Here is a 27,713-nt window from a genome sequence, read left to right as displayed (position 1 = left end):
CATAAATAACTTATGAGAAGCAAGCACAATTGGCAAGGGGCCGCCAGCGGGAATCAGGCATCTCGTCCACACACCCGCTGACGGCATGCAGGCTGGGAGGGCAGGCACCGGGTCGAGTTTCCTCGTCGGCCCCCACGCCACCAGACGGGGGGTGCTTGTGTAGTGGACATTTCAAGGCACATATGACTTCCTAACTGATAGCAGCTCCAGGGTCTGCCCTTGAGCCCTGGTTCACATCTGGAACAACCAAGTTAATGCTTTGTGCATCACACCCCCTTTGGTCTCTTGTTGCTTTACTGAACACGACTAAACCCCGCAATGGGCTGGGGGTGCCCGGGGCTCGGAGTCACGATCCTCGCCCTCTACATTCTGAAGACAAGGGAGACGATGCAAAGAAATGGACTCTGACATAGTGACGGTGTTTCAGAGAGCACCACTTGGGAGGTTACGGTTAGGACATCTTTTGGTGTCTGTCGCTGGAGGGGTGGTGAGGGTGAGGGAGTTACCTCGAGGGGGCCAGAGGAAGAGGATGAGGGTCAGGGCTGCTGCAAACGAGATTCAAGGCACTGAAGGAGCGGATGGACGGGGTGGGCCTTGGGAAACGTCGGCCAGGAGTGGAGAGCCCCAGCGGAGAGGGGCGGCCGGGAGGCGACCTGGCCCTCCACTCCTAAATGCGCCCCAAAGTGACCGTGCTCTCCTGGGCCAGACCTGCTCCCTCCCGTCCAGCCGCAAGGTCCAAGGTGACCACCTGGATTTTCCAACCAGCACAAGCAAGGTCTGGGGTCCGCCTTCACAATCCCGCCTTCTCACTGCATGGGCTCTGCTGCTGTCACTCAAACAGGCACACAGGACGTGTTCATCTAAACCAGCCCACTGGAGTTCAATTATGGCTTTATGTGACTAAAAAATCATGAAGTATTTTTCCTGTTCCCTCCCTGTGATCCAACCCTGGCCATGGTCAAGGGCATCCGTAAATGGACCAGAGAGACACAAAGAGCTGCATCCCTTGGCGTGGGCACCACATTGAACAGGCTAAATCCCACAGGAGGGCGGTGTGCAGGGGTCGGATACCAGCCGCCCGCCACTGAGACCACCTTGCACTGCGGTCAGATGTCAGCAGTGCAGACACAGCAGATGGTCACAAACGTGGGGCTCACTTGTACAGACGTCCAGGGAGGTGCTGAGCTCCCAGCCTGGCTAGCACCAGAAGAGGCCAAGGCCAATTCCTGAAAAGAGACGCTCTCTTCCTCTAAGGCCAGTAAGTGCTGTGACCTCCTGGTGCCTTCCCAGGGCTTGCGGGCTCCCAGCCAGGTCCCCCCGAAGTCCATGGAGAATGCCAACGCCACTTCCAATTTAACCTCAAATCTCAGCAGTAGGTGGGTCAAAGGTTGTGGTGCAGGTGGAAGTAGGGACGGGTCGAGGGTCAGGACCCCGTCTAATACCCAGGCCAGGTAGGACCCTTGGGCGGTGGAAACCCATAGGGAGGGGCAGGGCCCGGGGGGTAGGGGGGCTGAGGGGGGCCTGCGGGCTGGGGCTGGCCCGGGAAGCTCGGAAGCTGGGGCTGCGTTGGGTAAAGAGGTTTTCCTCCTGCCGAGAGGTAGGAGGGCTGCTGAGGATAACCAGGACTGGGAGTCTGGCCCCCGGCCAATGGGTACCCGGGGCCAGAGGCACCAGAGGGGGCCACGGAATAGCCAGGCCGGGGCGGCGTGCTCCTCTGTGGGGACCAGAGGTAGCCCGCAGCAGCCCTGGGCCCTGGCTGGGCACACGGGTACGGGGGCCCCCCAGGCCCAGTGTAGGAAAAGGAGGGCTGGGACACCACCGGGAAGGGGGCCGGCTGGAGCGCGCCATGGGCAGTGGGGCCCGGGGGCAAGCCGGGAGAGGGGCTGTAGGGCAGAGGGTAGGGAGGCATTCCCGGGGGCTGCAGCGGCGGGAACGGCTGCTCTTCGGACACAGGGGGGGTCGCCTGGGGGACTGGACGAGGCGGGGGCGGGGGGCGGGGAGGAGGGGCGTCCCCAGCCGGCTCCTGGGAAGCTCTGGGCTTCCTCACCACATCCTGGAGCTTCTCCACGCGAACCCGGCGCAGATGCGACAGCATCCTCATGGCGGAAAAGTTCTCCAGAAAAGTGTCCAAGGTCACCTCGCCCTCCAGGAACTTCTCAGCCATGGCCTGGAAGACATGAGGTTGGTGATGACAACAGAGGCCTGCCAGGAACAAGGCTACCCCATGTCCCCCAGGTCGAAGAGCAGCAGCAGCCGCCTCAGCTGCCGCAGGCACTCCCCGCCTTCTCTCCCCATCACTGCTGACACGCACACACTCCCTGCCTTCTCCCCCCATCACTGCTGACACGCACACACTCCCCGCCTTCTCTCCCATCACTGCTGACACGCACACACTCCCTGCCTTCTCTCCCCATCACTGCTGACACGCAGGCACTCCCTGCCTTCTCTCCCATCACTGCTGACACACACGCACTCCCTGCCTTCTCCCCCCATCACTGCTGACACGCACACACTCCCCGCCTTCTCTCCCCATCACTGCTGACACACACGCACTCCCTGCCTTCTCCCCCCATCACTGCTGACACGCAGGCACTCCCCGCCTTCTCTCCCATCACTGCTGACACGCACACACTCCCTGCCTTCTCTCCCATCACTGCTGACACGCACACACTCCCCGCCTTCTCTCCCCATCACTGCTGACACGCACACACTCCCTGCCTTCTCTCCCATCACTGCTGACACGCACACACTCCCTGCCTTCTCTCCCATCACTGCTGACACGCACGCCCTCTCCGCCTTCTCTCCCATCACTGCTGACACGCACGCCCTCTCCGCCTTCTCTCCCATCACTGCTGACACGCACACACTCCCCGCCTTCTCTCCCCATCACTGCTGACACGCACACACTCCCTGCCTTCTCTCCCCATCACTGCTGACACACACGCACTCCCTGCCTTCTCCCCCCATCACTGTTGACACGCACACACTCCCTGCCTTCTCTCCCATCACTGCTGACACGCACGCCCTCTCCGCCTTCTCTCCCATCACTGCTGACACGCACGCCCTCTCCGCCTTCTCTCCCATCACTGCTGACACGCACACACTCCCTGCCTTCTCCCCCCATCACTGCTGACACGCACACACTCCCCGCCTTCTCTCCCCATCACTGCTGACACGCACACACTCCCTGCCTTCTCTCCCCATCACTGCTGACACGCACACACTCCCTGCCTTCTCTCCCCATCACTGCTGACACGCACACACTCCCCGCCTTCTCTCCCCATCACTGCTGACACGCACACACTCCCTGCCTTCTCTCCCCATCACTGCTGACACGCACACACTCCCTGCCTTCTCTCCCCATCACTGCTGACACACACACACTCCCCGCCTTCTCTCCCCATCACTGCTGACACGCACACACTCCCTGCCTTCTCTCCCATCACTGCTGACACGCACACACTCCCTGCCTTCTCTCCCATCACTGCTGACACACACACACTCCCTGTGCGTCTGTCTCCTCCACCAGGTCAGCTCCTGAAGGACAAGGACTATCTGTCATGGTCCCCACTGTCCCTCGCCCCCGGCAGTGTGATCACAAGGGCAGAGCATCCCATGGGCTGGAAGGACCTGGCAGCTTCTTCCACCGAGAGCATGGCGGAGTGGAGAGCTGGCCGGCCGGCCCACAGAGACCAGAGACGCTCGGAGGGAAGCAGGAAAGAGAGACCAGGCAGCCCCCAGTGCGAGGAGGGGGCCCGCCTCAGTCCTCCAAGGCTCCCGCTGCTCTGCCCTCCATCCTGGTCTGCCAGCTGCCTGTGACCTTCCCGTCAGTCACCCTTTCTGCTTCAGCCAGAGAGGCTGGGTTCCTGCTCTCGGCATCTAAACGGGCCTCCTCTGGGTCATTCATCTTCGCCACCCACTATGTGCCCTTGTCCCATCCGGGGCTCACTACAGGGGCTCCTGCTCCAGGGCTGACACTATTCAAGGGAGAGGGGCTGTCAATGGCATCTCACCTCAGACTCTTCTTCAACCTTCATGCCTTCGATCTGCAGAAGGTCTAACAAGGTCCCCGGCTGCAGCGCTGAGGAAAACTTCTCTGCAACAGAGGCAGAAAAGTGGACATCTCACAAGTGCCTCTTCAGTCAGTGCCAGAGGCCAAGGGTTCAGCAAAGGCTCCCAGAGTGTCCTCTGTATGTGCTGAGCTGAGCCACCACCCTGGGGCTGCTGCAGGGCCCTGAGGTCACCTTTCTGAGCAGAAAGCAGCTCCACTGAGCCCAGCCCAGACCTTGGCTACCCGGCCTCCCGGCCCCTGCCCTGAGCTGCCTCACAGGGGACTCACTTCACCCGTCTGAGCACTGAGCATCTCTGCTGTCAGACCAGAATAGCCCGCCCACTGTCCCAGATGGCAGGTCCCAGGACACGGAGAGCCGGGACCAGCTCTGTACAGCGCAGAAGCTGAGCTGGCCGGGCTGACAGTGCCAGGGCAGGGTGCACGCTCTCTGGGTTCAAATCCCAACTCCACCTAGCTAGCCGTATAACCCTGGCCAAGTTCTGGAATCTCTGAGCCTTTTTCTCATCTCCGAAATGAGAGTAACAGCAGGACCTACCCTTTCTGTGGCTGTAGTAAGAAAAACACACGCAAAGCACTTAGCACAGGGCTGGGACGTGGTGGCCCTCAGTAACCTCAGTAACCGCTGCCCTTTCCTGTCCTGGGGAAGGCACAGGACATCTGTTCCTCCATGCAATTCCAGCAGCTCTCCCCACACCCAGAATGGGACCCTGAGTAACAGAGGAGCCCGCAGCCCTCACTCCCAGGGTCCAGCCGCCCCTACCCAGCTTTGCCTTCTGCTCCTGGCAGCGTTCCACAAGCTTCCGCAGCTCCTGGTACTTGTCCGAGAGGTTTGAGCGGCTGATCTCCAGGGGACCCTGGAACTCCAGGTTCCGCTCAGCCAGGCTCCGGTTGGTGGCCAGTGCCATTTCCCGTTCCAGCTGCAAGTCTTGGATCTAAAAGAACAGGACACTTGACCATAAGAATTACCACCACCGCTCACCACAAGGCAGGCTGGTCCAGGGCTTCTGGGACTCACTGCCCACTATGGGAACCACAATACTCAGCCCTCAGCTAGTCAGGTGGGCCTGAGTTCAAACCCTGAGCAAGCGCTCTGACCAGGCACCTCACCGAATCCTAATCCAACAGTCCACGTGGTGGAGACACGTGGGACACTGATGGTGACAGCTTCCCCAGAGCCACAGGACAGGCCCAGCATGGACTGCGCAGACTCCTGGGGGAAGTCACAGGTTCTTCTAGGAGGGGAGGGTCCAAACGTCCCCACCACTTATCCATGAGATTCGGTCAAAAGACCTACTCTGCAGTAGACTAAGACGGCCCAAGCCAGACCACACACCAGACAGGCAGTGAGGCCCCAAAGTAAGTTACTCTGAGGGGTAAGAACGCCAGGGACACCGTGACACACTCAGGAGACCTGCCCTGCCTCCTAGGCCACGTGCGTGTCCTGCAGAGAAACTGTACAAATGAGCTAAGAGTGGGGCCCCCAAGAACTAACTACAGGGACTCCCGATGGCTAGCGGACTCCCACCGTCAGGTGACCTGTGGCCTGGACGTGACCCTGACTAATTCCCACCCTGTGCCTGGACGTGACCCTGACTGCACTTCCCCAAGCCAAGCAGTGCTCTGCCCTTCAGCCAGGTCCTTGCCGCCCGCTGGTGAGGTGGCAGCCACAGAACTGCTTCCCAGCCCTGCTCTGACCCAAAGCCTTGTCCACTTACCAAGGAGTTGTTTCTACCGAGAGGGGAGCAGAGTCAGAGCCACCATCCCTGAGACACGGACAATACACCTACAGCCCCACGTGCCCAGGAAGAGAGGACTCGGTGTCCAGTAGAGGGCTCAGGGCACAGCTGGGCAGGACCAGCTTCCCCGCCGTGGTCAGCGCACGATGACCCCAGCCTGACTGGCTTGCCCCTCCCCCACCAGACACAGGAGGCCCGGGACCCTGGGGGAGGGGCTGCAGGAAGGCCTGCCCTCCGCTGACCCTCATTCACAGGGCCTCGAACCCTGCGCCCCAGGGCCAGCCTGGAGTCTGCTCCTCGGGCCCCAGACTGGAAAGAGGGGCCGCACAGCTACCTTCCCTCACAGGGACCAGCTGCCAGGGCCCGGCCATCGTCTCTCAGGTCTGACCGTGACGGCAAGTGGCCCACGTCTGCGCAGCCTGAGCTGCTGCCACAAACACCATCTTGAGGCATCTGGCAAGCACACTGACTCAGGACGCTGACACTGGGGAGTTTCAATTTTGCTTTTATTAGCCACAGAAGCTTTCTTTACTTATGTGACGGACCCAGAAAGGGAGGCTCAAGCCTCTGCTCAGCTGCCCCCTGGGGCCCCACAGACCTCTGGCCCTGGTGCGCATCCACTGCCTGCCTCCTGGGTCTTAACCAGTAAACCTTTGTCCTGCTATCCTTTCCCCCTAAACCTTGTCCTGCTCACTGCTGTCTCCTCTCCCCACAGCCTCCCCAAATCTTCCTCCCTCAGGAGTTCACTATGGAACCTCCCAGCAGCCATTTATAAGAGGTCAATGAGACGGTTCCCGCAGGCGCCCCAAAGAGCTTGCCAACCCCACCTCGACTCCGTTCACTCTTCTGCATGGAGCCAGCTCCCTTTCCTCCCAGTGAAGTCCACATCCTGAACTCAACGAGCTCCAATCTCTCCTCGCAGTTCCACAGCGACTCAAAACCCAGTCCAGGGACTCTGAAAGCCTAAGAAGCTCGCCTTCTTCGTGTCCCTCGGTCCCACTCAGAGAATTCACATCAATTAGTCAGGATGGTGGCATGCCACAGAGTTCGAGCCGCCGTCTGCCCAAGAGGCAGTTCCTGCTCACGTGGGCCATGATTCTGCCCTTGACCACTATGCCACCAGCCTGCCCAGCCTGTGTCAGCTACTGATCATTATATAAAGATTCACTTCTACCACACGCACCCTTTACAGCAGTCCTTGGAATTCCCATAACATGGTGCTCGTAGCAGATTCAAGAAGCACTTGGTGCTTAATATGTAACCAACGGAGATGGAAGATGCAAAACAAAGACCTGTGCGGTGCCCGGCAAGGGGCCAGCTCAGAGCCAAACCCTGGCAGAGCGCACGGCCCAGTGAACCATCTACAAATCAGCCTTGGACTTGAGCCGAGACAAGCCTGCTTCATGTCCTCGCTGAATGAGGTCCGGGGGGCTGGGAGGGCCACAGAGTCCCCATGCCTCCCCTCGCACAGCGCCTGACATGCGTCCCCTGCAGCCTCAGCGGAGATGGCTCGTTCAGGCAGAGGGACCATGGGGGGCACAGAAAGGCCAGGAGTGAGGACACCTCTAACAGAGGGAGCTGCTCGGGGGGCGGGAGCGGAGAGAAGCAGGATGGGAGGCTCCCTTTTCCTTTTTTGGTGAACTTATTGTGAATTCCGAGTCACATTACACCTGTGCATCAGCAAAAATAATCAAATATCCCAAACGCCAATCAAATGAGCTTGGCAGACTTGTGTTTGGTCGCTACCTAGTATGAAGGGCAGCAGGGGGCAGACACTTCTAGGGCAGTGGACAGGCTGCAGCCACTCAGGGGGCTGTGCGGCCACATCCAGGCGCCGCCTCTCCTGCCTCGCAGGGGAGTCCACAGGGTCACAAAGACAGGACGGGGGCAGCCCTTTACAAAGTGTATAGCTCGGTACAGACAGAGGGCTCTTTTCATTCCCGAGGACGGGGATTTGGGGCTGACAGGACCAGGTGCCAGTTCTGACCGGAAATGGGATCAGTCAGATGAGCCCACACCCCAGTCTGAGCAGCGCCACCTGGAACAGTGGAGCCACAGGCCCCTGAGAAAGGCAGCTATAAAACAAGACCGTGGCTTCTAGAAGCTGCCTGCAGACTCAGGTTGCCACAATGGCACGGAACTCCTCGCTGTGTGGGTTCATGTGAGGGCCCGGGCTCCCCAGCCCCGTCCCCCTGAACTCTCAGGGCGCCCAGAAACTGGGCCGACTCCTCGTGTGCATCTGGCTGGGTCCCAGCCAGGGGGACGGCCACAGAGAAGGGAGATGAACTTGACTCCGACTCCCAACCAGCCAGCGTTCTTCAACGCCTCAGTCCCATCTGCTGGCCTTTCCTGGGCCCCAGGGACAGCGCCTCTACCTCAGGGGCCTCCTGGGCCAGCCGGTCAATGGCCTCCGAGTCGCTCTGCAGCTCCTCCAGCTCCTCCAGGGTCTTGTCTTTCAGGGTCTCCATCTTTCCCTGTGAACACAGAACGGTGCTGGCGTGAGGAGAGAGCTGCCGGGGAAGAGACCCCGAGCCTGCACGTGTTCTCTGTGAGAGACATGGGAGCTTTCTGAGGGTGCTGCACTGCTCAGAGGGGCTCCCGGAGGAGCAGGGGGCCCAGTCAGTGTGCTCCTGCCACCCTGCCCAGCCCACCCCCAGGGAGACCAGGGAGCCGCTCCTTCCGCCCAACCAGGAAGAACAGGACATGTGACAGCAGCTGGCAGCCGGAGGGAGAACACAGATGGTGTCTCCAGGGGCAGACGGGAGGCAGGAGGGGAGCCAGGCAGCCGGGGACAGAGGGGAGCCCTGGCGCCAGCATCCACTCCGGCAGGTGTCTATTTCCGTCTGAACCAGGAACACACCCAGCTTCACACGCAGGGGCCTACGGGTTTCAATATCACAAGTTCAAATGCCGCAGCTGGCTATATTTAGGGCACTGACAAGCTCAGGTCCCCTTAAGTGTTGTCTGCAACTGCCATCCTCTTCACATGCCACAAAAACTGACTGCCACATGGGCAGCCTCGGCCTTGTCACAACAGGGGGGAAAAAATCACCAAATGGCTTCCAAGGCAATCAGGAGGAAAAGAAATCGACCGACCTGAATAGAATGTCTGCTTTAACTAAAGAGCTCATTTCAGCAGTCCCCTCCCTCTGTCATTCTGCCCAGAGGGACACTGATGGTTTGCATGACGAGGGGTCCCAGCCAGACCCCAGGAGCAAGAAGAGAAAACACAAACACAAACGTAGCAGTACCGGCTTCCTTTCCCGACAGGACCCTCTGTGTCTATCTGCTGTTATCTTTCCTAGAAAGGCGTTCCGTAGGGTTAATGTTGGTTTTCTCACTACACAGGCCGTTAGGTTTCTAAAGATTCTGACGCTACGGGAACTCTGAAGACCCCGCTGTACCCCCGCACCAGGGCTGGCCTCCAGTGAGTCAGCACTGACCGCTTGGCCAAGGAGATGCTTTGGAATCAAGGCCCAAGGCTAGAGCCAAAGCAACCTTCTCTGGGCCTCAGTTTCCCCAACTGCAGTAGAAAGGGAGAGGTATCTCCTGGGCCATGAACGTTGAAAACAGACAAATACTGATAAATACCAACCACACACCCCATTTGGCAGGAAAGTCTTGCTTTGTGAAGAACACAACACCTCTGAAATGCAATAAAACAGGTACACCTGTACACGGCCACCTACTGATAAACAGGTACACCTGTACACGGCCACCTACTGACAAACAGGTACACCTGTACACGGCCACCTACTGACAAACAGGAACACCTGTACAAGGCCACCTACTGACAAACAGGTACACCTGTACACGGCCACCTACTGACAAACAGGTACACCTGTACACGGCCACCTACTGATAAACAGGTACACCTGTACACGGCCACCTACTGATAAACAGGTACACCTGTACACGGCCACCTACTGACAAACAGGTACACCTGTACACGGCCACCTACTGACAAACAGGTACACCTGTACACGGCCACCTACTGACAAACAGGTACACCTGTACACGGCCACCTACTGACAAACAGGTACACCTGTACAAGGCCACCTACTGATAAACAGGTACACCTGTACACGGCCACCTACTGACAAACAGGTACACCTGTACACGGCCACCTCCTGACAAACAGCTCCCCAGAGAGGGCCAGCACCATGTCCATTATCTACTGAGGGTTGAATGGAGCCCCCTCACAGAGAAGGAATGCCGGGCTTTGCTGTGCACCTGAGCCCTGGGAGACACTCGCTGGAACCACCTGCAGGGCTCTGTCAGGAAGCTGGGGAGGGCCCAGAAGTCACTCTCCAGGAGGCGCTGACGCAGCCAGTGTGGGGCCAGGATCTGAGAAAGGTGGTAGGTAGCGCCTTGCTAGTCGTGTGACCACGGGGGCTACCGGGTACAGCACTGCAGTATGAGTGTCACACGCACTGATCCTCCTAATCCTGCTCGGCCCTGCAGTCATAAAAGGTCCTCTTCCATGTCATTTCCCTTTCACTACGGGCACGAGCAGTTTAAATGCTTCAGGGATTTCAGATGTGAAACACACCCACTTCACAGACAGGTCCACCCCATCAGAATGACCTCTCGCAGTCTGCCTGGCACGTCCTGGTGTCCTCGACACCACTGAGAACAGGCCTCCTGTCCGTTCAGCAAGCGCTGAGATGTAACTGGCCACAAGGAGATGCGGGACTTCTCTGTTTCCTCACTTGTTATCCCTCTCAAGTCCACCACGCCCATGTCACAGGTGGTGAACTTAAGGCAGAGTGGCACATAACTCGCCTGGGGTGACAAAGGCGGGCACACCTGACCTAGGCGCCCTGCCCCTGACCCGCTGCGCCTTCCAGGAGGCCCTCCTACCTAGCCACCTCTTCCCACCCCGCCCACAGGGCACTGCTGAGGGGGCTGCTCGGGCTCCCACCCCCACACATGCCAGCCTTCTCCTGTCTAGGGTCTCATTCTCCTTACCTATAAAATGGGCACTCAACCCCTGATGGTCACAGGGCTCTTTTCTTCTGAAATCAAAGCCCTTTGCAAACACTCCCATTAAATTACATCAGCGGCGGCTTCTTTCTGCGGCAACCGGAAGAGGTGTATCTTCGGACGCAGTGCGAGGCAGGCGGCGGAGGCGGCGGGGAGCGGAGCAGAGCCACGGGGCCTGGCCAGGGCCACAGCGGCGGCAGTTGGGCCCCCGTGCCCTGGCGGCGGTTTTCAACCTTTTCATCTCATGGCACACATAAACTAATAACTAAAATTCTGCGACACACAAAAATACATACTCTTTGCTGATCCAACAACAAAAAAATAGGTATAATTTTCATTCGCACCAAACAGCCATTATTGTATTGACTGTTGTCTTTTTAATTTGACAATCTGCGGGAAAAGAGGTCAATGCTCCTGACTAGACAGTCAGGTATTGCACATTTTAAAAATTCTTATGGCACACCGAATATGAAAATCGCTGATTCATATAATCATTCCAGTAAGTAAGCAAACACAAGGCTTAATTACCCCAATTTCAAGGGTGAAAGGAAGCCGGAAAGAAACAGTGGATGCTTGGTATTTAAATTTCACAAGAACCTTGGCCCACCTGCTCTGTCCCCTACAGGGGAGTCAGGAGGATTGTGCAAGATACCCAGATTACAGGTCTGAAAGCCCAGGCCCAGGGCCCTACCAGGCCCCATCCGGGCCCTCTGACAACCTCTCAAACCCCGCAGGCAAATGCCTGTCTTGTGAGCAACGCTGGCCTGGTACCGGTACCAGTGCCTTTCTTCCAGAAGGCAGAGCCACCAGTGGGCCCAAAGCAGCGAACACTTCTCTGGGTCCCTAATCTGGAAAAGGAGACAGGAACACGACAATATCTTGCCCCAGGCCCACAAAGCAGGGGCCCCTGACACCTGGGCACCTGCTGCTGGTAGTGGTCTGCCTCCCGGTAACCCAATGTGGCAGAAAATCCAAACCAGCACTACTCAAAGAGGCCACAACCACTGGGGATGTCACAACGCAGAGAACTGGGGGGCCTTGCTAAGCAGTTATCTGGGGACCCAGAGGCCATGGGCTTTTGTGTCTGGAGCGCCTGACAAGCTGAATTAACTCACCCCGCAGCACCCAGGCCTGACCAGTACCCCCCTCCACTTGCCAAGGTGCCCAGGAGGATGCTGGGTACTGGGGGACAGAGGCATTTGGAGTCTGCCATTTGGAAGGACGGGACAGAAAGAAACTGAGGTGAGAAGAGACAAAGGGAAGGCAAATGGCTTATTCACCTTTTTATTCCCAGTGGCACACAGACAACTCCTAACAATGTCTACAGGAAAACAGGCCGGAGGGAGAGAACCCTGGTCAGCTGGTGGGCGAGTCATCAAGGCACGGGGATGTGAGAACAGGGCTCCTCCACTTGTTCTGTCTTCACTCCTTTCTTCATGCTTTTACGGAATAAGCACGTAATGTTTATTCATCACTACCTGCCACGTACTATATAAGAACCCAAAGAAAGGAAGAAAGGGTAAATGGGGCCGGCGGGGTGTAAGTAATACCTCCTGAGCTCTTCCTGTGCGCCAGACACAGCCTCAGAATACAAACACAGGTGCCAGTTCTCCAGGAACTCATCTGGGCTTTCACACGTAACTGTTACAACAAAGCATGGTGAGAGGGGCGCGTGAGGAGGGGACGGTGCTCTAAGGAGTGGGGAAAGGGACAGCTCTGCGGGGCGGGGGGTGGGGCCCCCAAGCCCTCACTCACGCTGGGACAGAAGTCCGAGGGTGGAGGGCAGAGGACAGATGACAGCAGGGCCCTCGCAGAGACACAACGGGTCCGTCTGCAAGGCCAGGAGCAAGAAGGCTGGTGAGGAAGGCAGGTGGCCACGGTGTTCACAGGAACAGCGAGACAACACCTCTTAGGGGGCGAGACCATCACCTCAAAGAAGTTCAGGTGGGGAGTAAGGTGAAAAGGCACTCGGCCCCTCCACCAGCAGGAGGACATGTCACTGATTCCTCGATGACAAGTCCTGAGAAAGAAAAACCTTTCTTTTCTCCTTTTTCCTTTTTATTTTTTGTTCTGTTTTGTCTCATCTCCACCAGGGATCACAGAAGTCAAAACCCTGTGCCTACAAGGAGAGGCAGGTGCACCAGAGGCCAAGCCTCTGGTGGGGACGTGTCCCCCGGGACAGCGTGGGCTGCAGCCCAGTGTGGGCAGCTCCTGTAAGTAGGAAGGCAGGCCCCACTTTGCAAGACCTGCCTGGTCTCCAAGGCAGAAATCTAGACCCTTGTACCATCTCTCCATTTTTAAATTTCAGTAGCCAATTCAAAATTGTCAAAAAGCACTTGGTGGACTGTGGTTTCAACCTGAAATCAACATACCCTCCAAGAGAGACAGCTGCCGGGGGGAGGGGGGAAGGACAGACTTCACAGGAAAGGAGGGAGGACAGAAGGCAGAGGGGACACATTCGCCAAGAGTCCTGGCCTCCAGCAGTGCTGCCCTGGGATGAGGGGGGACAGAGTCTGGGCCGCTGGCCCTGGCGGCCTGCCTCTCTGGTCTCAGCTACCTTCTATGACTTTCTATCTTGACCGGATCAATCTCACACGCCTTGAACACAGGGAACACGATCAGGAGGCAGATATGAGGAGGCTACACTGCACCCTGGTGGACTGAAGGCAGAGGCGGCATCCCTTCTCGCCTCTGGGGAGCGAAGGGTAGGGTGGGACGGGGCTGCAGAATGTCAAGGAGGAGAGGAGAAGCTGGGAAGGGCTCAACCCCAGGACAGCACCCCACATCCGTCCTTAACTGAGAGGGGCCGGGGGGAGCAACGCACTGATGGATCTCCGCCAGGACTGTTCAGCTCAAAAACAAGAGTTCCACTTAGATCGAACCCTTTAAAGAAGAAACTGAGAGGGAAATAAAACAGCAAAACGCAGCATTTTCTAAGCACAAGGTGCTTGGAGCAGAGTAAGGCATGCCAGGCCTAGGGATGCTTGTCGCGTCCCTCCCTCCACACAGCCAGCTCTCCCCACAGATCGCACAGGGAAGCGGCACAGAATCTGGGAACAGATGCCTTGGCTTTGCACTTTGGCTCCACAGCTACTCAGCTGTGTGACCTTGATCAAGTCCCTGCGCCTCAGCTTCCTTCCCTAGAAAACAGGCACTGTGAAGATACTGCCACCTTGGGGGCCGTGTGCAGCAGGTGGACAGGGCTTTGCAGGCTCGAGCATGGAACAGACACTAATTACTCTGCCTCCTGGGGGTGATCTGATTATCAGGGCGACTCCTGACACCCCTGGGGCTCAATATGGAGTCAAGCAAAACGACTGCCATTATTCAACCGTGACACGGAACTGTGACTGGGCCAGCGCCACTGTTTTCCCTGGCTCCAGACCCCTCACCGTTACCAGACAACACTTCCTTGCCAGCTACTTTCAAGCCTGAAATCACACTGCAAGGAGAGTTGGGTTTCTTGTACATTTCCCACATCCACCTAAGGTAGCATAGGAAGTCGTTACCATAGCAACCGGCACAGTTCAATCTCAAAGTATTATACAAAACGGGCCCCATCCCACCCTTCATGTCAAGGACGCTTGCGGTTGCCTAAGAAAACTTATTAATCCTGCTTCTTAACGAGGAAATATTTGTTGACCTGACCTATTTTTCTCTTCACAGAATGATGCCAGCCATGCAGCCAAGTATCAAACTGTTGAGTCACCTGACTTCACAGAGGAGGTGATAACAAATCAAACCATCATGCCAGTCTCACCTGGCCCAAAACACCATCAGATTCACCCGCCCCACAATTTTGAAAATTGTCATGTAAGCCCCAGAAGGGAGACCTTTCCAATGTTCAGTCTTCCTAAGAAGTTTCTGGAGTCGGGGTTGTGGGTTCCTCCCACCCCCAACGCTAAACAGTTAACAAGAGCGTGAAAGGCAGTAGGAAGAATTCAGGGCTTCACAGCCCACAGTCCTGGATCTAAATCTCAGTGTGACTTTGTCCTAGCTACTTGATCTTGGGCAAATTATTGAATATTCAGCCTTTCTTATTCTGTTTCTCATTGGTAAAATAGCGCTAATCCCTCCAACACTGTCAGGCTGCTGTACGAATTTAATGAGAATCAAACAAGAGAACCTCTGGAGGTGCTAGAAAAAGCACCAGGCAGGCGCCAGGTGACAATCACTCATACACAGTCACACCTTACTGTGTAAAATGCTACCCGACAGCCTTGCCAGGCACCCCGCAGGGAGGGCTCTGAAAGGCAGGTCTCAGAGGGAAGCCAGGGTGACTTTCTGACACAGGCTCCAAATAAAGCTGAACAAAGGTCTTCAAATAGAAGTGTGCCCATTCATCTACAGGGGGATGCACCACCGCTCAGAAAACTGCCATCTGCACATAAATATTTATATTATATAACAACCAACAGAATGCTCAGCAGTCCACGGAGTCACTCCATCTGACCCCCTTTCCCAGAGGCTGACACCTGAAGGACAAGCGGGCACTTTCAGGATGGAAGTGTGGGCAAGGAGATTCCAGGCAGCGGGCAGGCAGGGCAGCCGAGCTGGGGTCCTGGAGGGCGGGGGTGAAGCCAGGCTCTCCCACCTACCTCTGGTCCCCTCTTCAAGCCTCCAGTCCACCAGCAAAACAGCAAAGGTGGCAGCACCAGAGCTGATGATGTGCAGAGCACTTATAATGCACAGAGCACTGTGCCAGGCATTCTGTTCCTAGCAACTGGTGTGATCCTCACAACGGGCCTTTGCCACTGTACATCCCTTAGCTTTCCTCATTTGACAGAAGAGAAAACTGAGCCAGAGAGAAGTTCCAGAGCCTGACTTTCACCCAAGGCAGCCTGGCTTTGGGGCCCCCGCTCTCCACCACTGTGCTACGCTGCCTCTCAGTCAAGTCCATGTCCATGAAGCACTGAGGAGGGAGCAAGCCTCCCTCCTCCCTTGAGAGGGAGAAACCAGAACACAAAGGAAGGGAGCCGGCAGGGGTAACTGAGTCAGCCAGTTATAAGTTAACTACATCCCATAGTTCTCTCAATGGTTGCTTACAGCCGCTTGCAACACAAAGTAAGAAAAGCAGGATCTGTATGTGGCTACAACCAGTGATCTCAAAACCCCTTCCCCCTTACTGACCCCACTGAAACTCCCCCTCCCCTCTCCTTCAGTCCTGGGAAACTTTAAACAAAGGAATCACGCACTCATTGCTTAGATACTGTAAAGATATATAACCTGTATGAAAATCTAATTTGGGGAACTCGTGCTTTGGTGCTACTGCGTCACATGCTCCGCTGGCTACTAAGAAGTCCTCCCTCCTTTATTAATTAAGTTGTCTGAGTGTCTTATCCTCTGTCGGGGCTGCTCCTACACCACCACAGTGCCCAGCTCTGGGTACAAACTTAATTAATGGTTGTTATTACCCTTCTCCTTCATCTAGACTTCTAAAGTACAGGGTTTCTTGGTGTTAGAACCCAGATAACCGTTCTCAACAAACACTAGTGTGGCTCCTACTCTACATTCCCAGCCCTCGGGATGAGGCCAAACTCCTGGCCAGGCACACAGGGCCCAGGAGCCCCAGGTGGCCCAGGGGCCCCGGGAACAGTCCCTCCTTCCCACCTCGGCCCGCGGGGAAGCCCCGTGATTGAAGTCAGAGTCTAGAAAGCAGGCAGCCCTGTGTCCTCAGTCACTAAAGGCTGGGGAATTTGGGAAGGCTATTTCATCTCTCCCCGCCTTGGTTTCTGCTATAAAGCAGGGCTTGTAAGGATAAAATGCATTAGCATCTGGAAACTCAATAAATGGTCGTGAATTTCATCACTGTGGCTGAGCTTCCGCACTCAGTACCTTTGCAACTCAGTCCCTTCCCCAAGGGGACGCCGCAGAGAGAGAACTTAATGTTCCTCCAGAGACGGCATCCGCCAACGAAGTGCCAGAATCCAGTGGCTGGATGGAACACAAATCAATAGCATTCAGTGTCAGTCAATACGATGACCAAGAAACAGGTTTTTTAATAAGTAGCATGTTCTTAAAACTCCTGACGGTAAAGCACAACCCAGCTGCTTGGCGAAGCCTCTTCCTTCTCTGGCCTATGGCTCTGACTTGAAATCAAAACCATCCCAAGCTGACTTCCACTTGTTTCTCCTTTATCCCAACTGTTCAGAGGACTTGGCAGGATCTCCATCTGCAGCTGTCAGTCTTCTGTCCCCACCCACACTCTGTGATCCACACAGAACAAGCTGAGCTGTCAGGTTCAACCAGCCCTTTGGGAAAGAGCAAGATTAGGGTCAAGGCAAAAGCACGCTCAGGATAAACACCTAGGAGTCTGTATGGAGTCGCTGAAGGTGTATCTATACAAAGTCCCAGGAGGTGAGACTCACTGTTCTCACTGATATGGGGCCATCCTGGGCTGGTGTAAGGTAGGGAAGCTACAGTCCCTTCCCCTGCCAGTGATGTCTGAGCCTGTGAACTTCTGAGTCCACCAGAGGCAGGCTGCTGTGTTCAGCGGAACAGTGTAGCCACAGAAAACCAGCAACCAGGCCAGGCCCTTCAGAACTCTCTTGACTCAGGCAGGACTCCACGAAGGCCACTGCCCAACAGACAAAAGGTGGCAAGGCAGATGCGGCACTGAGCTCGTCTTCATCCTCATGCAGAATATCTGCCCTGAGCCAGCCTCTCCAGAGCCGCCCTCCTGGTTCTAACAGGCCCGCCCTCTTCCACACACCCCAGTAATCGCTAGGGAACAGTCATCCAGAGCTCTCACATCCCTGCTTAAAACCTCCCATAGCTCCCCAGTGCTTTGGTATTCTGTTCAAAAAATTCTTGTGCTCCTTGGCTTGGCCTACAAGGCCCTGTATCAGCTGACCCCAAACCCCTCTTTTTGCTAGATCTCCCTCCACTCCCCCATGGGCTGCTCACCCCACCCCAACTCTTTCTGTTCTACTGACTATTCCCAGAACAAACAACAGGCTTCTAATCACTTGACAAATATTCGGCATCTATATAATGATCAATACCAGGGACCCTGCCCTCAGGGAGAACTGAGCTCTGCTGTCTTCCTTTTGCTCCTGCTGTTCCCTCCTCCTAGAATTTCTTTCTTATGCCTTTTCCAGCTTAAAAATGCCTGCCCATCCTTCAAATGTTAGCCCTTCTGGGAAGCGTTCCTGGCTCCTTCTCCCAAGGAATTCATCCTGACCTCCATGGTTCTATGTAAGTACCACTTAGCATTTGTTCTGTAGAAATCAGCCTATTTCTCCAACACTGTGAGCTCCCCAGGGCCTCGCCCAGGTACCCCCAGCTCTGCTCTCCAGCACCCAGGTCGGGGCCTAGCCCAGGTCCCCCAGCTCTGCTCTCCAGCACCCAGGTCAGGGCCTCACCCAGGTCCCCCAGCTCTGCTCTCCAGCACCCAGGTCAGGGCCTCACCCAGGTCCCCCAGCTCTGCACTCCAGCACTCAGGTCAGGGCCTAGCCCAGGTCCCCCAGCTCTGCTCTCCAGCACCCAGGTCGGGGCCTAGCCCAGGTCCCCCAGCTCTGCTCTCCAGCACCCAGGTCAGGGCCTAGCCCAGGTCCCCCAGCTCTGCTCTCCAGCACCCAGGTCAGGGCCTAGCCCAGGTCCCCCAGCTCTGCTCTCCAGCACCCAGGTCAGGGCCTCACCCAGGTCCCCCAGCTCTGCTCTCCAGCACCCAGGTCAGGGCCTAGCCCAGGTCCCCCAGCTCTGCTCTCCAGCACCCAGGTCAGGGCCTAGCCCAGGTCCCCCAGCTCTGCTCTCCAGCACCCAGGTCGGGGCCTAGCCCAGGTCCCCCAGCTCTGCTCTCCAGCACCCAGGTCGGGGCCTAGCCCAGGTCCCCCAGCTCTGCTCTCCAGCACCCAGGTCGGGGCCTAGCCCAGGTCCCCCCAGCTCTGCTCTCCAGCACCCAGGTCGGGGCCTCACCCAGGTCCCCCAGCTCTGCTCTCCAGCACCCAGGTCAGGGCCTAGCACACACAGGGCACTCAGGGACTGCTAACTACAGGGACTTTCCCTTTCAGCAAACAGAACGGGGACCAGATTTACTCTCCTGCCTCAAACAACTAAGAACCAGACAAATAAAGGGAACAACAGTTTTCAGACAATGGACCAGGTAGTACAGGAGGGATTCCTGAGAGGAGGAAACAAATAAGATAAAACCAACAATTGGCCCAACTTACTGCTCAGAGAGCGTGTCCAGGCCCCTGGAGGGGGTACCCAGGCAGAGCCCAACAGTGGGGGAGAGAAGCTGGGGGCCAGCAAAGCCAAGGGGGCCTGAGTTCACAGGGATGAACAGCAGAAAGGAGAGGGCCACACAGAGAGAGCTCTGGAATCCTGCAGAGGGCCCCCTCCAGTTTCCAGCTGAGTACAGAGAGTACTAATCAGAATGAGAAGTAACAATCATTGGACCTCAAGTTGAGCCAAAAATATTTGGTTTCCCCACCAGTCAGAGAGGGGAAACCTCATAGTTCACAGGACATCAGTAAAGCACTGACAAGGATATTACCTGGGTAGCATGAAAAATTCACTCTGGTCTGAAGGCTGTTTAGATCCCAGCTAACAAAGCTTAAGGGCAAGCCTTTAAAGAATCAAACTGTTTCCAAGTAACTCAACAGAGCTGCAAAACAACGCCAAAAAAAGTCACAGAAATACAAAAACATCTAGTCCCTAACAGGGTTAAAATTGCAACATCTGACATCCAATCAAAAATTCTCATGAAGCTACAAAAATGACCCATAATGAGGGAAAAAGATCAATCAATAGAAACAGGCTCAGAAATATAGATAACAGAATCAGCAGGCAAGGATGTTAACATGGTTACTACAATCATATTCCATATATTCAAGAAGCTAAAGCCTGACCAGGTGGTGGTGCAGTGGATAGAGCGTCGGACTAGGATGCGGAAGGACCCAGGTTCGAGACCCCGAGGTCGCCAGCTTGAGCGCGGGCTCATCTGGCTTGAGCAAAGAGCTCACCAGCTTAGACCCAAGATTGCTGGCTCCAGCAGGGGGTTACTCGGTCTGCTGAAGGCCCGCAGTCAAGGCACATGTGAGAAAGCAATCAATGAACAACTAAGAAGTCGCAACGCGCAACGAGAAACTGATGATTGATGCTTCTCATCTCTCTCCATTACTGTCTGTCTGTCCCTGTCTATCTCTGCCTCTGTAAAAAAAAAAAAATTAAAAATAAATAAATAAATAAAAAAGAAGAAGAAGCTAAAGGAGAGATTAAGCATGTTAAGTAGAAACATGGAAAGCATAAAAAATACCAAAATCAAACTTCTAGATATAGAAACTACAAAGTCTCAGATAGAAAGTATACCAAACAGAAATAACAGCAGGTTAGACACAACAGAAGAAGAGATCAGTGAACCTGAAGAAAGAGCAATAGAAACCATCTACAACAAACACAAAAAGAAAAAAATACTAATATACACCATCTTAATATATGTGTAACTACAGTCACCAAGGAAATAAAGAGAAAAAAGAATAGATAAAACATCTGACTGGCTGAAAATTTTCCAAATTTCATGAAAGCTGAAAACCCACAGATCCAAAAACCTCAATTAACCCAAGCACAAGAAACAGGAAGACAACTACACCAAAGCACAATATAAAACCAGAGTTAAATTAAAAAGCAGCCCTATGGGAAAAGGACACATTACAAGCAGAACAAAAATAAGAATGATAGCAATTTATTCATATGAAATAATGCAAGCCAGAAGACACTGGAACCACATCTTAAAATGTTGAAAGAAAAATAATCAATCTGGAATGCTATACCTAGAGAAAATACCTTCCAAAAACAAAGCTAAAATAAAGACTTTCTCAGACACGTAAAAGGTGAAAAATTGCATCACCAATGGTCAAGCTCTACATGCAATATGAAATAAAGTCCTCAAGTAAGAAGGACTGTGACACAAAATGGAAATCTGGATTTATATGGTAGAACGAAGAGCACCAGAAATGATAAACATGGAAGTAAATATAAAAGATTCTTTTCTTTTTTATCTCTTTTCAAAATAACTAACTGTTGAAAGCAAAATAGTAATGTATTGTGGGAGTTATAACAATAATAGAAATGAAATGTGTGACAATAACAATATAAAGACCAAGAGGGAGCAAATAAAATTGTAAGATTCTTGTACTATCTGTGAATTGGTATATCACTTGATGACAGACTGTGATAAGTTAAAGAAATATATGCCATGAATCTCAAAGCAACCACACACACAAAAAGAGTTACAGCTAATAAATTAACAAAGAAAATAAAATGGAATCATAAAAGTTATTCAGTCCTGCCTGACCAGGCAGTGGCGCAGCGGATAGAACGACGGACTGGGATGCGGAGGACCCAGGTTCGAGACCCTGAGGTCACCAGCTTGAGAATGGGCTCATCTGGCTTGAGTAAAAAGCTTACCAGCTTGGACCCAAGGTCGCTGGCTCGAGCAAGGGGTTACTTGATCTGCTGAAGGCCCGCGGTCAAGGCAAATATGAGAAAGCAGTCAATGAACAACTAAGGTGTCGCAACAAAAAACTAATGATTGATGCTTCTCATCTCTCTCCGTTCCTCTCTGTCTGTCCCTCTCTCTGACTCTCTCTCTGTCTCTTTGAAAAAAAAAAAAAAAAAAAAAAAGTTATTCAGTCCCCAAGAAGTTAGGAAAAAGGGAAATGGAAAGAAAGAGCATGGAAAAGGTTGAAAAAAAGAGCAAGATGATAGAGTTAAATCCAACTATTTATATTAATAATCATATTTCATCTAAATGGTCTAAACATCCCAACTAAAAGGTAGAGATTATAAAATTGGATTATATAAAATGCAAAGCCCACCTACATGCTGCCTACAAGACACCGCTTTAAATACAAAGACACAAATAGTTTAAAAGGATGTAAAGAGATACATCACGGTATCATTAATTTTTTAAATTCCCACCCGTTGTTTTAATGGTGGTAAAACATATATAAAACTAACCATTTTAACCATTTTTAAATGTACAGCTCTGTGACATTAAGTACATTCACACTGTTGTACAATCATCACTGTCATCCACCTCCAGAACTTTTTCACCATCTTAAATGAAACTTGTCCCACTAAGCATTAACTCACCATCCCTCACTCTCCCTGGTCTCTGAAAGCCACCATTCTTCTCTCTGTCTCTATTAATTTAACTACTCTGGGTTCCTCTTTTGTAAGAGGAACCATGCAATACTTCTACTTTTGTGACTGGCTTATTTCACTTAGCATGATTTCTTCAAGTTTCTTTCATGTTGTGGCATCTGTCAAAATTTCCTTCCTTTTTAAAGCTGAACAATATTCTATTGTATGGATGGACCACATTGTTTACCTATCCACCTATCAATAGACATTTGGGTTGCTTCTACCTTTTGACTATTGTGAATAATGCTGCCATGAACACGCGGGTACAGATATGTTTGCATCTCTGCTCATACCTCTTTTGGGTGCAGACCCAGAAATGGAATGGCTAGATCACATGGCAATTCTGTTTAAATTTTTAGGGACCTGCCACACTGTTCTCCACAGCAGCTGCGTACTTTACATTCCCACCGTTCCCACCAGCAATTAGTGTTCCAGTTGCCCCACGTCCTTGGCAACACTTCTCATTTATTTTGATAATAGCCATCCTAAATGGTGTAGAATGGCATCTGTCATTTTGATTTGCATTTCTCTAATGACTAGTGATGTTGCATCTCTTCATGTGCTAGTTGGTCATTTGTATGACTTCTTCAGAGAAATGTCTATTCCAAATCCTTTGCCCATTTTAATCAAGTTGCTTTTTTGTTGTTGAGCTATAGAGGAGTTCTTAAATATTCTGGATATCAATCCACTAATACTAATTTTTTAAAACCTGGGTTGACTATTAATATGTAGATTTCAAAGCAAAAGATCTTACTAGGGATTAAAAGGGTTATTTCAAGATAAAGGTCAATTCATCAAAGGAACAAACTTTATAAAATGTTTGTGTACTTAATAATAGAGATTCGAATCACCTGAAGCAAAAACTGATAAAACTACAAGGAGAAATGGACAAACCCACAATTAACAGTTACGTTTCAATGCCCCTCTTTCAATAACTGATAGAACTAGTAGAAAGAAAAAAAAAAAGTAAGGACATCAAAGACTGGTAACAGCACTACCAACCAACTTGACTTAATACACAGAACGCTCCACTCAACAGCAGCCGAAAACGGTATCCTTCACAAGTGCTCACAGGACATTTACCCAAATAGACCATATCCTGGGCCATAAAACAAGTCTCAGGAAGTCAAAACAATTCAAATCATACAAAGAACATCCTCTGTTTACAAAGAAATTAAATTAGAAATCAATATTTAATGGACAGAAAAGGAATAAATATTATAATGTTGACTTTGACTCTTTTGCTACTGTAATCCTGTTGAGGAAGGAGTAGATACATTAGCAGTGGGACTCTAAGTCCTTTCATGTCTTCAAAGCTATGCATACCTGACCTGCGTTATCTGTTCACCACATATGGGTGAGTCTCTCCTCTTTCTCCTCTTCTTTCCAGCCCATCCTAAGCCCCAGGGGGCCCGTTCAATCGGCCCCAGAAAAATCACGACAAACCTGTTTGGTATTTGCTCAAGTCTCTCGCATAAACTTGTGACAGGGAAAAAAACTATGAGTGGGGAAAGAAACGCCATGAAGGAAGCACCTGCTAGGCAAGCCCGCCTCTCCTAAAGCCTCAGAGACTCTCGCTGTTACAGAGCTCGCTTGGATATGAGGCAACTGTCCGGGAACAAGCCACACTCTTCTGAAAACTCCAGACCCTAAGCAAAAACTAAGAGAAATTCCGAACAACAGAGATCCAGTCAGATTAAATCAAAGTCTTCAATAGCCAAATTATGTCAGTCTGGAAAACCCCTAGCAGTACTGGCCAACAGTGTCCGAAGATGAGTCACGGGGCTAGTCACCCCAACGCCCTTTCAATGGTAGATTTAGGTCCAATTAGCCCATTTCACAGCAATAAGGAAAAAGAAAATAAGATTCCCTAGGAAAAATCTCACTTCCAAGCTCAGTAAATCTACAAATTCCTTCAGGTAATGCTTCTCATACTCACCTTAACATAAAAATATCCAGTGCATATGTTAAAAATACAGATTCCAGGGACCCAAACAGACAAAGAAAGGATCTCCAGAAGTATGACTCTGAAATTTTTTTTAGGTGAGAGGAGGGGAGATTGTGAGGCAGACTCCCCCTTGCACCCCACTCAGATCCATCTGGGGCCAATGCTCCAGTATGGAGCTATTTTTAGTGACTAAGGCTGATGCGCACCAATGGAGCTATCCTCAGCACCCGTGGCCACACTCAAACCAATCAAGCCACTGGCTGTAGGAGGGGAAGAGGGAGAGAAGGGGGATGGGGGGAAAGAAGCAGATGGTCACTTTTCTTGTGTACCCTGACCCGAAATGGAACCCTGGATGTCCATAGGCCAGGCTGACGCTCTATCCACTGAGCTACCAGCTAGGGCCAGCTCTGGATTTTTAATAAGCACCATAAATGATTCTTAAGGTCCAACCAGGTCACAATAACTTTGAAATGAAACTAACAGGTTAAATACACCATCTCGGCCACTAACTGGCTATGTGACTCTAGCCAAATTATCTACCATCTTTACGACTCACTTTGATCTATAAAATGGGATCACCACCTACCTTGAAGTGTTCTCAGAGTTCAGTATGTTCATAAAGCCCCTGAACACTACCAGAATCACATGCAAGAAGTCAGAGTTACTGCTACCCAAAAAACAGCCACCAGTAGCTGCCCAGATGAAGAAACGGACAATGCAAATTTTCTACCTAATGGAAATTGCAAAGGCACCAAACCAGATTTCTGAGATAATATACAAAAAATGCTTTTCTGGGTACTATGACTGCCCAGAACAAAGACTCTCACTTCAATGTCCAGTATTTTGCCCCAAGTCCTCTCTCCTACCCAGAACCAAAGTGCAGGCCTGTACAGAGTTGCAGCTTTAGACAACAGCTGAAAAAGGGGTCCCATCCCACATCTCTGTTACCATCATCTCCAGCTCTAGGGCTGAGTCACAGACCTGACAGGTGGCAGCATCTTGGCTGAACCAATAGGAAATGGGCACACAGCCAGTGTAGGGCGTGGAAAAGGCCTCCTCAGCAACAGTATGACGGGGATATTGCTGAAGCAAAGGGAAGTGACCTGAAGCTTCCAGAGCTAAAGGTGGGCATCACTCAGGTGAGTGAGCACAGACACTGCATGGCTGAGAAAGCACTGACTTCTCTTAGGGGCTCAGGCCCTGGAGTGCAGCGTGAACTCCGCCAGTAACGCACAACACAGCACCAGGTCATTTCCCCCATCCCTAGCGTGGGAAATGAGCGCCTCACTGGCTGTGGGAGGAAATGAGGAACCAGACACCTGCATGTACAGGGGGTCCCACCTTATGATTTCTCAACATTAGGATGGTGCAAAAGTGATTCATATAATAAATTACATGAGTTATTCAATAGCTTATTATAAAATAGGCTTTGTGTTAGATGATTGTGTCCAACTGTAGGCTAATGTGAGTGTCTGAGCTCATTTAAGGTAGGCTAGGCTAAGCTATAAGGCTCAGTGGGTTAGGTGTATTAAATACATTTTGAGTTATTTTCAATTTATGATGGCTTTATCAGGATGCAACCCTGTTGTAAACCAAGGACTCTATCTATCTATAGTATAGCTACCTACACATTCACACTTCTCCACTGCCCTCTGTACACAGGAAGAACCAAGCGCATATTGGGATACACACACCAATGCCCTTTGTACCCAGCAGGTTCAAGAAGGATTGCTCAGTGATGCTGGGAGGTCCAAGACTGAGTCCAGTAAAAAGGATAAGAACAGAGTCTAGACGTAAGGCCCACCCTGTCACTACCCAGGAGAAAGGGCACAAATCGGGGAGTGAAAGATCATAGCGACCCTCTGATCCCACTCTGCAACTGGCTCCCGTGAGCCCTCTGCAAGTCAGACCCATCTCTGGGGCCCGTGTCCCATTTGTTCAATGGGCACACCGGCTCTAACGTCACCAGACTTGTGTCCAGCAAAATGTTCAAATATGGGATGGAGTTTGAAGTGTGATGGTGAGTGGGGTCCGGGCTGGGGCGCGACCTGCGGGGGGCAGTAGCCCCGACAACGCCTCGCGCGCTCCCCTCCCACTGCGAGGGGCAGGGGAGCCAGACCTCGGCGGCAGTCACGCGGCCCTCGCGCCCAATCACCGGCCTCCACCAGAGTGAGGCGGGAAGAAGGGGGCGCGCCGGTGGCCACTGCAGCGCCACCCCCATCCCGGTCCTCGCCCCTCCCCGGGCACCGCTCACCTGCCGGGGCCGCCGCTGCCGCCGCCGCCGCTGCCACAGCTGCGGTGGGTTAAACCACAGCCCACGCCCACACTTCCGGGGTCCGCCAGGCCCGCCCCCTCCTGCCGGATGTACACCCCTCTAACGTCCGGGTCTGGGAGCAGGGGCCGCACCGCTCTCTCGCTACCGAGTTGGGCGTCCCGCGTGCCTCTGATTCACGACACCGGCCCCTCTCGACCAGACACACTTGCGGCCACGCGGGACCATGTCCATGGGAAAGCCCACGAGTCCCGCCCGCGCTTCAGAAGCCAACCCCGCCCCCAGAAGGGACACCGCCCAGGAGGCGGAGACCAGGCCGCCTTGGGCAGTGCGCCTGCGCAGGCCTCCCGCCTATCTTCAGGCGTGGAGGCTGGAGGGTGTGGTTTTACGGGCTCAGCTTGGAGGCGGCTCCTCCAAGCAATCCAAAGCTGGAGAAAAAAAACAGTGGACGCGGGAGATGGGGAGATGGGCTAAGCTTAGACTGGACTGCAGAGCCCCCACGCTAACCAAATGCCTAGTTCCGTAACACGGTGTGGCCCCAAGTATAAGGTGACCAATCGTCCTTTAGGGAGGACAGTCCTTCTTTTGTAAGTTCTGTCCTTCCTCCAAAAGTGTCCTCCTACATGTCCTCCTTTTTGATATTGGAAGACTAATCTGTAAATGTCCATATTCGATCAATGCAGAGTTGATTCATTGGGTGTGATGTGATGTATTTGTATCTAAATGAGTACTTTTTTCTTACAATTATTAAAAATTAATAGGCATGTAAGCATAATTACAATATAATAGGTCTACCGGAAAGTTCTGTCCATGTCTTTCACAAGTTTCAACATGTAAGCACATGTTTATTTGGCGCATGTGTGCCTCTCTATTTTTATCACTTAATGTATATACACTGACGTAGCAAATTAACTAAAACAAAGTTGATTCACATTAGTCTTATGTGTGAAGCGATAGTGTACCCATAGCTACTGATAAAGTTCATTTACGCCATTCAACAAGGCGAATTTTTACGAATTTCAACAAGGAAGAAATGCTACAGAAACATGTAGAAATTTATTGAAAGTGTTTAGTAAAGGTACAGTTTCTGATACGACATGCAGAAGATGGTTCGAAAAATTCGAAACAGGTGATTTTGACCTTTCTGATAAGCCACGTTCTGGGCGACCATCTTTGATCGATGACGATGTTGTTAAGACCATGTTGGAGCAAGATCCTTTTCTGACAACATCAGAGATCGCAGAAAGGCTTGATTTAGCTCAGCAAACCATTTTGGACCATATTCGGAAGATAGAATTGGTGTGGAAATATTCAAGATGGGTGCCACATGAATTAAGTCAGAATAATTTGGATAACCGAGTCATCATATGCACATCTCTGCTTGCTCGGAACAAAATCGAGCCCTTCTTGAACCGGATGATAACTGGGGATGAAAAGTGGATTACCTACGAAAACATCGTAAGGAAAAGGGCATATTGTGACCCCGGAAAACCTAGCCCTTCCACCTCTGAACCAAATTTGACTCTGAATAAGAGAATGTTGTGTATATGG

At 52.5% G+C, this 27,713-nt stretch overlaps 1 protein-coding gene across 5 annotated transcripts; it reads right to left on the bottom strand.

Moving 5' to 3' along the window:
- Positions 1 to 530: 530 nt before the first annotated feature.
- Positions 531 to 26,435, bottom strand: VPS37C (VPS37C subunit of ESCRT-I). Of its 5 annotated transcripts, none has more exons than XM_066361042.1 (6): positions 26,145 to 26,435; positions 10,780 to 11,067; positions 8,184 to 8,282; positions 4,833 to 5,004; positions 4,014 to 4,096; positions 531 to 2,167 (listed from the first exon to the last, which is right to left on the bottom strand). In XM_066361042.1, the coding sequence occupies exons 3-6, from the start codon at positions 8,274 to 8,276 to the stop codon at positions 1,436 to 1,438; spliced, it is 1,080 nt and encodes a 359-aa protein (XP_066217139.1). In that variant the 5' UTR covers positions 8,277 to 8,282; positions 10,780 to 11,067; positions 26,145 to 26,435; the 3' UTR covers positions 531 to 1,435. The 5 variants fall into 5 exon arrangements, with proteins under 5 accessions (XP_066217139.1, XP_066217144.1, XP_066217132.1 ...); XM_066361047.1 differs by having other exon boundaries at positions 10,780 to 10,884; XM_066361035.1 differs by lacking the exon at positions 10,780 to 11,067.
- Positions 26,436 to 27,713: the final 1,278 nt, after the last annotated feature.

This window comes from Saccopteryx leptura, chromosome 1 (assembly GCF_036850995.1).
Source record: "Saccopteryx leptura isolate mSacLep1 chromosome 1, mSacLep1_pri_phased_curated, whole genome shotgun sequence".
NCBI classification, from domain to species: domain Eukaryota; kingdom Metazoa; phylum Chordata; class Mammalia; order Chiroptera; family Emballonuridae; genus Saccopteryx; species Saccopteryx leptura.
The sequence above is the reverse complement of the archived record's forward strand: the minus strand, read 5'-3'. Positions and strand labels throughout refer to the sequence as shown.

Bases quoted from the DNA above. Each gene is read 5' to 3' on its own strand.
- VPS37C (XM_066361042.1), bottom strand. From the start codon at position 8,276: ATGGAGACCCTGAAAGACAAGACCCTGGAGGAGCTGGAGGAGCTGCAG. The intron at 5,005-8,183 runs GTAGAGGCGCTG...CTGTTCTTTTAG, and splicing joins TGGCCCAGGAGGCCCCTGAG to ATCCAAGACTTGCAGCTGGA. The intron at 4,097-4,832 runs GTAGGGGCGGCT...CCTCTGTTGCAG, and splicing joins GGAGCAGAAGGCAAAGCTGG to AGAAGTTTTCCTCAGCGCTG.